Consider the following 13,627-nt stretch of genomic DNA (forward strand, 5'->3'; position numbering starts at 1 on the left):
ATGACACTGAGCTGAAATCTGAGAAACTAGCAGAAGTCACGAGGCTGAAACCAGATTGTGAAAGGCTACCTAAGGAGTGTGATTTTATTTTGTCAGTCATTGCTACTTAAACTTTTCCCCTTAAGCAATGCTAACAGCAGGGAGAATGTCTCTGTGTCCTGAAGAGTCTGTAGGCAAAGGCCAAAGTAGCTCTGCAAGAACTGCCAAGTTTCCTTGAAGCCTTGTGCTTTATCTACAAAAAGATTTAAAAAAGGGTGGCGGGTGTAAATTTTGCAATCTACCCCTTAACTATTCAAGTTTTTTTCAATATAGAAACAATATTTCTGTCCTAATACCTTCAAGTAATGCTCACACGCCAGAGAGGTAAGCCATGTTTATCCTGCGATTGATTTCATGCACTCTGGTGGGGGAAGGGGGAGTAGGAGGAAGAAGGAACTGCGGTCCATGTAGTGCAGTCAGAAAGCCACACCCTGAAAAATGGGGAGCTTTCGGAAGCACAGAGGAATATGATGAAACCCATCTAATTAAAAAGATTTCTGAATCACGCTTAGTCAGATTCAGAGTAAGGCTAGGAACCCCATAACTGAAGTACTAAAACACTCCCTGGACAAAGATATGGCATAAAAAATGTTACACAAGAAACATATATCAAATATTTTAGGCTTTCATTTTGTTACTATTATAATAATCTAAATGACTAATATTTAAGAATTTCATAGGAGAATGTGTCATATGTGAGATATGAAAGGGTTGATAATGCAGGTGCTAACTACTTTCTAAATCTATTTTAGTTGCTTCTGTTATTAAAATATTAATAAAATATTTTATTCTTAAAAATCTTGACTCAACTTGAAAGTTCTACAATGAAGAAAAAAATATGTGCTAAAATTAGAATCCAGAAAGAAACTAAACTCTTAACCCATTCTTTGACAGTGACAGAGAGTAGACTAAATACCAGTAAATATCTTCTATGATTTTAATGCATTTGTTTTCAACAGCATGTTTCTTCATTTGGAATGAGGTTAGAACTAATGTCACTTATCTTTCTTTTCAAATGGTCAGCTTATTCTGCAAACGCTGTCCACACAGTTGCATAATATAAAAAAAAAAGAAGAAAAGGGAACTCCAAGCTGGCAGCATTGGCCACAGAAATATTTAAACCTATGCATTCTAATTACCACCCATTCATAGTGAACAAAATATGTAATATGTGTAGTAAGTGGGGGGTCGTTCTTGAATGAGGGTCATTTCATTTCCTTAAGTCAGCGACAACCATAACTGCTTTACTACATACAATGCTATGTCTGAAAAAACAATTCTTCTATAAATTATGGGTGGCCAAACATAAAAGTGGGGCCAAAAGGCCGTTGTGTACCCATGGAAAGGCTTCAATGGCTTCTCTAGCAAGTAGAAAACTAGATGCCACACTGGCCGTGAGAGGGATAAATGGCTACTCATGTTCACTTGAGTAGAAAAGCGGGACTCGGAGGTCCTGTGTGGTGTGAAGCACTCAGTCATCATCTGAAAGAAATTAACAAAAACCTCCCTGTGCGTGTGGAATGGTTCCTAAAATGTAAGAAAGGGGCTTGGCAGGAAGACCAGACATCTGTTTTCTCTTGTACTGAATAGGTTCACCAACCAGCAGATCTCACTGCTTACTGGCTTGTGAATGCAAACTGCCTAAAGCCTGGTAGGACTCTGTGAGGAAGGGGAATTCAATTTCTGCTCCTTTAACTGCCTATTTACTTAAAAAAAAAATGCAAGCTTACCACCAGCTGAGTAACATAGGATGATCTGCTGGCCCCTGGCAGGCCCAAGAGGCTCTGCTGAAAGGCTTTACACAAGTCACTCTGTTAACAGATATCATTAATGCTGATTTGAGTTTTACATCTTTTTAGCTCATTATCTGAGTTTTCCTCCTCTTTTCATAGATTCAGAGTCTTTTATCTTAAAAATACACACATTTTAAACAAATGCCGAATGTAACATAAACAGGATTGACTTTGAGACCTTGAAAAGAAAACCTTTTGATAAGTTTCATCATGTACTCCATGGACAGGGCTCAATGAGTATTTTTAAATGCCCCATTCTTAATTCTCAATATCTGCCACTTAATTGGCTTTTTTGATCATTAACACAATAAATATTTAATAGCTACTATATGTCAGATACCAAGTAAGGCACTGGAAATTAAGACATGTATAGAAAACAATCACTGTTGTCTAATGCTGTTTCTTGGCAGTTTTGCAATTCAGTTTTCAATAAGTATAGAGTCCCTTTTCAACCAGGTAGCCAATGTAACAAACAATATATTCTTCCTCACTCCCTGGACTCCTCCAGTACAATGCCCCTTAATTTTTTTCTGATTATGTAAGAAAGCAAGCGTTTAATACATGGCAATGTGAATTTTCAAAACTTTTTATATCCTGATTAATTCACTAGAGAAAAGTAGACTGTGATGGGTCCCTTATGACCCAATCATGGGGGTCAAACCTAAGCTTCTTTTAAAAATTGTCTTCAAAAAAGTGTGTGTCTGATGTTGTTTACTCAAAAGCAACATGAAGAGCCTAAGTCAACTCCAGATACTCAAATCCATCATTCTATGGCCTAGAACAATGGACTGTCTAGCATTTAAAATATCTTTTGTGCCTTTAATGGTATAATACCAAAAAAATCAGATCCAGGAAAAAAAGGTCCGAAGAAATTCCAAAGATGCAGAATGTTGGCACAGTGCCAGTGTCTCTGAACCTGCGTACTGTTCTTACCCTACATATGACGTATGAAAAGATCGTTTTTCTAGCCTATTTACAGCACCAAGTCTCTTAAGGAGGTGGCAGAACAATGCTCATTCTCAACTCATGGGAAAGCTGGCATTGCAAGTGGTTGACAAGCCATATAATATTGCTAATGTACATCTAGTCCACTTTTGACTAAATGTATTGTAAATACTTCAAAATAGAGTATATTTAATAAACTATGCTGCTTATTAGCACAGACACTGAAAAGATGCCTAGGCAAATGTATTTGGGGCCAGTCTAAATAAGGCTTCTGCATTTGTAGCAGGTTGTTAAAATAGGTCTCTTTCTGCATTTAGCAGAGGACACAAAACAACGGATGTCAGGCACTCCCATATTCAGTGAGAAACCAGGCCACCTAAACAGAGTCTATATAGGAGCTGGCTGAGGACTGGCTTGAGATGCTTGGCTGACCACCCACCTCCCGTCTGCCTCTGAGAGACTGGAGAACTGAGAATGAATATGGCAGTGGAGAGAAAAACAAATATGGGCCGAGTCTCACCATGGGGCTGCTTTCCTATCACCACTCATCAAGCAAGAGGGGCTGCAACAGACCACTCAGAATCTTGGCCTATGTTTTGTGGGTTATGGTGGATATAATGAATCAATGTCCGACTTAAACCTGAAGAATCTAAAAGGCAAAAGGCTAGCTGAAGGGCCCTAGTAAATGTTGTTGGGAAGTAATTACTGTCGTATGGGTAGCTGACAAAAATGTAGGTCAGATGTGGGCACTCAAGGTAAAATTGTTGGCCCAGGGTTGTGGCAGATCCCCCCAAGAAGGCGGTCTTGAGGGGCAAGGATGTCCCAGTAGAGAGGGGCTGTGAGAGGCTGAAGACATGTATTCTCCAGCTTCAAGGGACCACAGAGAAAGATCAGCTGGGGTGGCAATGGTGCTAGGGGATCTCTGACAAACTCCCAAAGTGTTCTGTGAGGGTGGAATGCTCAAGAGAGGTGCTCTGGCTGGTCCGAGAAACCAGCACCAGATCACCGTCAGGCCAGGAAGCTTCCCTATCCTTTCCCACTGCTCCAACCCTGGAGGGGATAAGGGACTCATCACTAACCACTTCCCTCTAGTGAATTAATCAGGATACACAAGGTTTTGAAAATTCACATTGCGTATGAAACCACAGCTAGGGAGCTAATGGAAGAGTGGGAAAAGCACAAGTTTGGGAAATAGGAAAGAAACGAACTACACTCTCATCCCACTACAGGCTTACTGCTTAGAGCAGACCTTCACTGGGGGGAAGGGAGAAGGCTTATCATTGTACAATACTCAAAATTTTGTCAAATTAAACAGACTGGACATTTAAATTACAGGCAGGAGCTTCACAGTGTGAGTTAAAATAGATGGAGTAGAGGAAAAATTCAAACATTCTATAAACCATTATACAATATAGGTATTGCATATTTACAATTAAATAATGATCACTTTTTCAACAAGGTCACAGGAAATTGCTCTGTGTTATGGACAAATAATTTAAAAACCATGGTAGTTAATATTTACAGTTGTTTATTTTAATTTGTTACTCTGGAGTTCAAAAAAATCCAAAATAAGTCCAATTCAATCCAAAACTTTAAAAATATTAAACGTTTTAGAAAACAAATATCTTTCATTAATTCCTACAATTTATTCATGTTGTTTCTTTTAATCAATGTAAAGCTCTGTCCTGGTAGCTGTATAAATGTCCTTCAGTCTGCTGAAGTTCTTAGCATGTAACTTCTCTCTTTACCGGAGTCCTTGAACCTCCATAAATCCTCTTTCCTTATGTAAATGTGAATGCTCCTTGTGGAATGACGGCATGCTACTATTCACAAGTAGCAGAGGGCAGCACAAAATTCCCTTCCTCTGTACTTCAAGAAGCCAGATAATATAAAATGATTGATCTTTTGAAAAGAATGCACAGAATATCTAACTGCCGAGTTTCAGGCTTGAAAATGTTTTCCACAGCAATTCGAGGACCCCAAATGGAAATCATGTACATAATTGTATGACTGCATAGTGAGTGCACTACAGGCGCTAGGTATGATATAACTCAAGCTTATATTCAGGTGATAAAGACGAGGGCATAAAAATATCACTTCAACAATATTCCTCATCTAGACGAAGGGTAGATTCATATCTCATAAATAACCAATGTCTAAAAATGTCTGACTTTTGTACAGTTTCAGAACAGCAACTACGGCTTATACTGCATTAAAGCTACTAGTGAGGACATTGAGTTACGGCTAGTTGGGATGAAGAGAAGCAGTGTGAATGGTTATAGAAAAGCAATGCATCAGATTTCAGAATGATTACTGTCTCTCAACTCACCTTTGCCATTTGCGCTTGAACCCCACTCGCCTTCAGGGCAGACACAGCTTTCTGAGCAGCTGCAGGACTGTCAAAGTCGACAAAACCATAACCTGAAATGCAAAACATTTTGTTTTTAAGCTATTGTTTTATGATTATGTAAAGAGGGCAAGAAGGACCCAATCTGATCTCTGATGTAGCCAACAGAAAACAGAAACCCCACGGATCTGACAGGCTCCAGCTTTCAGAGCAGCAATGCAGCCAGCGCCCTCCTCAGGCCTCCTTCCCTGGGGCCTGTTACGGGCCGGGGAAGTTCCCCTTAAAAGTAAAGGACCAGCTTTGTCCCTTGCCAGACCCTTTTCTCAGGTGTCTTGTATTTACTGCCAAAAATGACATCTAAATTACCAACCAAGGTTGAAAAAAAAAAAAAATCAATTTCAGAGAAATAGCACTTTTAATGACTTGGTAAGAAAGTGAAGCCATCCTATGGAGCTTACAAAGAACAGAAACAAATTTATATTTATTCTGCAGGCTAAACTTTATTTTTGAAATAAATTTAAGTTCAATCATTAGATACACAAAATATAATCTAAATATTAGTACTTGGTTAAAAATATCATTACTTATTTACCTAAAATACAGCTCATCAGGATCTCCCTTCAAAATAAAGGGAGGAAAACATGCCTCTAGATACTCAAAATAGCTATTCCCATGGTTCGTGATCTAAAATCTAACAAAACAAACAAATAATTAAGTAATCTCGTAAGGAAGGCCCCAGTTCAAAGCTTATTTACCCAAAGCTTTACAAACAGTTTTAACAAGCTGGTCAGCTATTTTCCCTGGCTACAACATATCAAAACCAGGAAATTAAAAAAGGGGGAGGTGTTGGGTTGAGGGTAGGACTGCTACAAAATAAGCACATGGATGGTATCTAGCAGTGAGAAACAATAACAAGCAGTAAAAAAAAGGAAAACTATACAAAAAACAGGACTTGCGCTGCCTAAGAGCAACAGTCCCTTAATCAACTGATCTGAGCATTACAGTATTAAACTAGACAATTAATGATTTTTCACTGTGATAGCTCTTAAGTTACTGAGAAAAGGTTAAATTATATTTAGCAGTGTTTAGAAGATTGCAGTACCAGGCAAAAATACCAACAGATATATTATAGAAACTCAAGCCTATTTTTAATTAAAAATATTTTATTTACTTTCTTTTTGAGAGAGAGAGAGAAGGGAGACAGAAATACCAATTTGTTATTCCACGTGCCCTGACCAGGGACTGAACCTGCAACCTTGAAGTATCAGGATGATGCTCTAACCAATGGAGCAACAAAGCCAGGGCTTAAATTAATTTTAAATGATAAGAATATTCTGAAAAAGAAAAGCATTGTCTGGAGGCTGCATAGAAGAGGAGCTAGCCCTATCATTTATTTATAGATAGTATAAAGATATAGTAACTCAGAGTATAAGGTACTTGCGTCAAAACAGATATATATGAGGAGGGAACCCAAAGAGTCCAGAATTTATTTATAAAAAATTGTATATTTACTCTTACATGTTTAAACTTCAGTAACCTTCAAAGTACTCTCCATTTAATGTAATACACCTATGAGACATTTTTTCCACGGCTCAAAACCAGTTTTTGAACTCCTCAGTTCTGATGCCTCTTAGTGTTTCTACCATTTTTTGTTTCACCTCTTCCACCATGGCAAAATGTTTCCCTTTGAGGACTTTTTAAATCCAAGGACACACAAAAAAAGTCACTCGGGGAGAGACTGGGTGAGTAGGGAGGGTGGGGCATGGGAGGGTCATGCTGTTTTGGGCCCAAAACTGAACACTCAGCGCGGTGTGGGCAGATGCACTCTTAAATCACCCGTCATGCAATGGGCAAATGTGTTGAAAGTCTTAAAAAAAAAAAAATTCACTGAAACCGAACACAGCCTCTCACAACAACGCCAGCTGGTACACTGATAAATGGGTTCCTAGAATGCTCACCTAGTTGGGGAAAGAAAGCCTGTATTACAAGGGGCCGGCTTACCAGAAGATCATTCCATTTGGGGGGGGGCGTCCCCCCTCGTATATCAACAAGACAAAAATAAGGCTTGGAAATAGTTTGGAGGTCAGCGTACAACACTGGTACCCAAAATACTGACTGGTAACAAAATAAGCTATAATGAAATGAAATAGACAATCTACTATAGAAATAAATGTTCAGGAGAGATGAGTGTTAAAGATGAAAGAACAGGCAGCTTCCTTCTAGTATAGTAGTCCCTCTCTATATCGCGGTTCATTTATTGCGGCCTCACTGTATCGCGGGATTTAAAAAAATATTATATTTGATTATTTATTGCGAATTTTTCGCTATATCTCAGGATTTTGCGGTACTGTATATGTATGCTGTTAAAGTTACGTAGGTTTAAGAGTGCAGAATATGTTTAAGAACGTAAGTAGTGTTTATAAAAGTGTGGAAAAGGTTAATAAGGGACTGAGAACGGTTTATAAGTGTGTGGGGAAGGGTTTATAAAGCCTTAAAATATATACAAATACTAAAATAAATATAAGGTTCCTACTTCACGGATTTTCACCTATTGCGGGGGCGTCTAGAATGTAATACCTGCAATAAGTGAGGAAATACTGTACCTGGAATTGAATTGAAATAAGGCTTAATTTAATTCAGACAGTGGAGAAATAGCTGGGTTGAAAAGAAGCTGATCCAGGTAAAAGAGGATGTTACTCAACTGCCCAGTTAGAAATTAGGTTAAACATATTTTTGGGTGTTTTTAGAAACCTGCTGTTAGTGCAGCCCTCTCTGGAGACACACATGGGTGCACACACACTCACTGTCTAACTCTCATGCATATTTTATCACCAAACACAATTTTAGCAGGTTCTACACGAACACCGCACTACACAGAAATGATTTAACTCTTGCTGGTGGATATTTAAGTGTTTGCCCCAATTTTGTTGTTGTCAATAAATTACAATAAACAGAAGATCTCACTTTCGATGCTATTATAGTTGAAGTTTTTATCCACTCAGATACTGTTAGTATTATTTTATGTTTTTTCAAAATATGTGTATTGATTTTGAGAGCGAGACAAGACAGAAACGTCAATGTGAGAAACATCGATTGGTTGCCTCCCATAATTGCCCTGACCAGAGATTGAACCCACAACCTTGTGGTGTAGGGGACAATGTTCCAACCACTTGAGCCACACTGCCCAGGGTTATCTGTTATTTTTTATTAGGAAAAATCCATAATGGCTGCATTTCAGTTAATTGTTTACAACCTTTATAGGCCTTTCCAACCACATTCCAATTGTTTCATAAATATTTGCTGAAAACATTAATATAACAGGTAAGCATGCAACTAAGCATGCAACCTTGTACTCTTTCACTTTCTCTTATATTACTTTAAATTAATCAAAAGAATAATTTTGATTTACACAGATTCTATGGGTTTCATTATATAAATATGTATAAAGATATTTCTGAAGGTGTGATTCACTAAGTAAACATAGTACCCTCTCTCTGGATTCCCAGGAGGATTCTTTTCAGGTTTCAGGATCGGGAATAGTTACGGTACTCCAGCTTCCTGGACTTTCCTCCACAATGCGATGACTGAATCAAGGGAATAGCTATGTTTTCTATTTTGCTTTGGTATCTAGGAAACACAGGGCTATTTCTGCAGTGACCCTCAGTTTCCTGCTCTTACCCCGATTTACCCTTTGGTCTGATTTACCTTCACTCATTTTTAGTTGTGTGTGTATGTGTGTGTGTTCTGGTCTTATATGCAACCCTGTAAGCATTAATAATCAATCAGTATTACAATCAATACTTTGCTAGTTTTCTGAAGGGAGGGCGGTTCCTGAACATGTCGTATACACTTGTGTAGCAGTCCCTCTTTACCTGCAGTTTTGCTTTCCTTGGTTTCAGTTAAATGTAAAATTCCAAAAATAAACAATTCCTAAGTTTTAAACCACAAGCTGTTCTGAGTAGCATGATGAAATCTCACGCTGTCCTGCTCCACCCTACCAGGGCCATGAACCGCCCCTTTGTCCAGTGTATGCCCCGTGCATATACTACACCCAGCCGTCTCAATTATGAGATTGATTATCAGAGAGAGACCACATTCACATAACTTTTATTACAGTATATTGTTATAAGTTCTACTTTATTATTAGTTATTGTTCATCTCTTACGCTGCCTAATTTATAAATTAAACTATATCAAAGGTATGTACAGGAAAAACATAGTATATATAGAGTTCAGTACTATCAGCAGTTTTGGGAATCCACTTAGGGGTTCTGGAATGTATCTCTAGTGGATAAGGGGCAACTATGGTACCAATGTCAAAGAAGTTTAAATATGTGCTGTTGGCTAAAAACTGATAAAAACTTAAATGTAGAAGAATAACTGAATCACAGGTTTTTTAATTTAATAACTAAACTACATGTTTTTCAGAGCAATATTTCCTTCAGCTTAATTTTTTCTCTTGGATAGAGGCTCTAAAATATGTTTCAGGATAAAAAATAATCTGTGATCTCTAAGGTCTTTAATTTCCATATATAAGATTCTTTGATTTGTTCAATCTCAGAAAGCAGTTTTACTAATACTAATAATGCATTATCTATATTCATTCATCCATGCATGCATCCACCTACCTTCTCAAGTTATCCATAACATGGTTAACATCTTATCTGTCTTCATTACGAGCTACATGTTGTGTTATTTCTTCTCATTTGCTCTAAAACATTTTTTTCAGGAGCTCTTACATTCTTGCTTCCAAGACATTATAAACCCCTCCTCTCTCCTCACTCACTGACCCACAAAACCACCAGATATCTGTTGACATCCATTCATGAGGCCTGTAGTGAGACAGAGTCCTGAAAGGCTTCTATCATCCCCCCGCACCACCACACAAGGCATTATATCAAAGGTTCTAATACACATTGTATATAAAATCAGTTCTGAATTATTCCTACCCTTATTTCAAATCCCCACAAATCTTTCCACTTATCTTTGGACCCTTTCCAACTGTTATGGATTTGTATTATGATAATATGTTAGATTTAGCATTAGTATATTTTTAGTCAAACCTTTTCGAGGTCTGAACATTTTGTATTGAACATTTTATGGAGTTTTGATTTCTATGAAGTTGTTTCTTGTTGGAGAAGAGTGTACAATCAACCAGGGAGGCCTCTGGGTCCTCTCCCTCACTCATCTAGGGCAGCTCTCCTTTTTAACACACTGGAGGATTGATTCCTTTCTTCCTTCCTTCCTCCCTCCCCCCCCTTCTTTCTTTCTTGATGGGGAGGAAAGGGAGGGTAAGGCTATGAAAGGTTCTAAAACCACTTGTCTACTGTGATTTCTCTCTTGGTTTGAAACTAATTTTTGAGATCAGCTTATTGTTTTACCTGCAAGAGTCCATTTTTCTTTATAAAACCCAACGATTTTCTGTGTGTGTATTCCTGTTCTCCCAAATCATCTACGAGTATGTTCAATAAGACTAATATAGGCAACTAAGCGTAAACATTTCAGTCTGAAATTTAACTCTTTCTTGTTTAATCATTAAAATATTTACTGAATACCACTCTACATAAAGCTGCTCTATTCACTGTCCCAAGGCAAAACTGCCTTAATGGGCCCTGTTGATTAAACATGGGCTTAGATATCTGCGACAACAGCTCCTTTAAATGTAGGAGCTTTGAAGAAGAGAGAAATACAATGAGCCACTTCAAGTCTAGATGAAAGGAAATGGCTGGCTTCTAAGGCAAGGACCTAGCACAGGGTTCATTTAAGTTCTTTGCCTTTTTCAGACTGAGCTAAGCCATAGCAGACACCACTATTGAAAAACCCGGGTCTAATTAACGAGGAGATTTGCCTTCTCTGCCTATTCCTGTCAACCTTATTTCAATTCATGGGGTCAGTAGTTAAGACTCAAAGTCAGCTGACTCCATTCTTCCCCTTTCCTAGAAATCACATGCCCATTGTTAAGATGCTGGATCATTAAAAGTCAGAACCACAGAGCATCAGGGCTGCCTACTGGAGACGCCTCTTCTCCCAGCTCATGAGGCTGGATGAGCTCATCCTAATTACACAGAAAACTGAAGGTCAGTGCATCAAATTAATGCAGCAGCATATTTCAAAGGGGTGTGTGACCTCCCCTTCTTGTTACAATTTGGTCAGTGAAAACGCTTTTCTCCTCCCTGCTGCCAATATTGTCAACAGGCATTCAACAGAGAACAATTCAGAGTATTGAAACATGTAATTAAGTACTGCTCAAAACTACTCTATTCTAATTAATAGAGCCAATTTGCACAATATGTAATCTTTTCAGTTCTTTAGTACAGTCCAGTGGGCTTCAGTAAGCAGCTCTAATCTCCTCAGGCTCAGCAAAGAAAAGCTATTTTCTAACTCTACTCTCCTTTTAAGAGCAGGGGCTAAATGCCAACCAGTATTTTGCATGTTAACTCCACTGGCGTCAAATCTGGGTTTCTGGCAAACTGCTAGCTGCTGTTGGGTTTCCAGCCAGAACTTGACCAGGGACAGACGTAAGCAATATGCTGACACTGTGCAAGACAGAAATGGAGTGACATATAAGATTTGGTTTTAATAAAATGGAGGTAGTTTTGAAACCAGAGATCAGGTTTAAAATCCCATCGTTCTTCTAAAGCTACGATTTAGCAAATCATCAGCCAAGGGAACACACCTTTGCATTTGTTCGTTGTCTTATCCAAAATTGCCTTGGTGGAGACTATTTTTCCATATCTAAAAGACAAAAAGAAAAAAAAAAGTTATAATCAAGGAATCCTTATTGATGTCAAGAGAACACACACACTTTTCAAACATCTGCAAACTGTAGAGTACAAAATGTTCTTTAGTTTGGGACAGGAAATGAGAAGTCTAAACTCAAAACTGAAGTTAAAAAAGGGAATGGCTTGGCCTCCCATGGGAATCTTTGGATTATATAGTTTGATGTTTAGCTTTGAGGAGTGAGGTACTTACCTGACAATTTTGGGACAAAGAAAAAGTGGAACGTAAGCTCTATAAAAAACAATTCTTCTAGTAGCACCATGTCTGTGGGTCAACTGCAAAACCTAATACAAGGCTACAGAATTGTTAAAGGAAAGTATTATGACCCATACAACCTTTAAAACTAATCACGAGGGAAAAAATGCTTGCATTGTATCTATGCATTTAGGTGTTGCAGACAGGCCTGCATAGCTCTATGTGTCACAGAAAGGTGCATGTGTGTATGTTTAACATGTATGATAAACTTAAAACAGCTCTTTATACCTGTTAATAAAGGTTTATTCACAGTTTTCAGTAATAATAGTAATAACAGTACACTCACTAATGTGTGTGCAAGAAGCGGACAATCAAGGACAGAAAACAATGAATGAGGAATTAAGCATTAATTTTATAATGTGTTCAAATCCCTTAATGTACAATGGAAGTTGTGGGGGGGGGGAGAAGGAAAATATTCAGGACATTAAAATTTAGTCTATTGCTACTGAAAATGAAATGGCAGTGTTGTTTAAATATATGTACTAACCCTGCACCTTTTCACAATGAGCAGAACACAGTGCAAAGCACTCCTGTGCTTGTTTTCTAGAAACTTGAGAAAAACCTTAAAAAAAATAATTCTTAAAAATTTTGGGGACTTTGGGAGACGTACATAACTTATTTCATGTATCTGAGATTCCCTTCCTCATTTATACAGAGTAAACACCAAAATTTTACACACATACACTTAAAAATTTTCACATTTTCTCTAATATTGCTTTCTCATGATTGATTTGGGGGACTAATAAGAGTCTTAAAAGTTTTAGAAAATGAAAAGTATCTGTGCAGCATTTTAAACCATTTTGAGTATTGTAGGTTTCTATTCCACACATTCAACAAGCTGAAATATATTTATCTAGAAGAAACAAATGGCCTGAGCCACCTCTCTTCCTCAGTCAGATTTCACTGTGTGTAATCATGTAATCAAATGATTACTAAGTAGGCATGAAAGTAAAGGTAATTTAAGGTTCAAATGACAATTACATCCAAGAGGCATAATGCTGCACGGATACCTTTAATTCCCTGTAGAAAGTTTGAGCATTTATAACAACATTAACACAGGTCACTGAGCTTACAAAGAAAATAATTTTTTAAAAATCTGCAAACTGGGAAAAATACATGATTTAAAGTCTACCATTAAGCAGCTATTTACGCGTATCTACCTAGGTTAATTACATGCTTGATATTTACCAGCACTCTGTCCTTTGCACAAGTTTTAGTTGCAATACTTTCAGACTACATCCCTGCCTTATTCCTTTTCTAAAGTAAGTTAGAAAGTTGCTATAACTCCAATTTAGAAAAAGGGGATTGAGAGTCATAAAGATTAAGAGACTTTGCTTGAGGTCACAGAGCTCATGGTCTTTGGTAAAACCAAGCAGGGGAAAAAAAGGAAGTTTAGAGAAGGTCAGGGTTGGCCTGCTACCTCCTGGTTGTGCTCTGTACATTAAGGACGGGAGAGATGGAGGCATGGA

The 13,627-nt window shown here is 37.9% G+C and overlaps 1 protein-coding gene across 5 annotated transcripts in view; it reads right to left on the reverse strand.

The window, feature by feature from the left end:
* The window catches only part of RBMS1 (RNA binding motif single stranded interacting protein 1), a 208,493-nt gene that overhangs the window by 28,907 nt on the left and 165,959 nt on the right, over positions 1-13,627 (reverse strand). For all 5 annotated transcript variants that reach the window (XM_090280252.1, XM_090280254.1, XM_090280242.1 and 2 more), the window contains exons 3-4: positions 11,800-11,858; positions 5,107-5,198 (exon numbers count right to left, since the gene is read on the reverse strand). In XM_090280252.1, coding sequence (XP_090136378.1) covers positions 5,107-5,198; positions 11,800-11,858 — 151 coding nt within the window. The remainder of the gene's footprint in view (positions 1-5,106; positions 5,199-11,799; positions 11,859-13,627) is intronic.

The sequence above is a fragment of the Furipterus horrens genome, unplaced genomic scaffold, assembly GCF_987537825.1.
Source record: "Furipterus horrens unplaced genomic scaffold, mFurHor1.1.pri manual_scaffold_1, whole genome shotgun sequence".
Classification (NCBI taxonomy): domain Eukaryota; kingdom Metazoa; phylum Chordata; class Mammalia; order Chiroptera; family Furipteridae; genus Furipterus; species Furipterus horrens.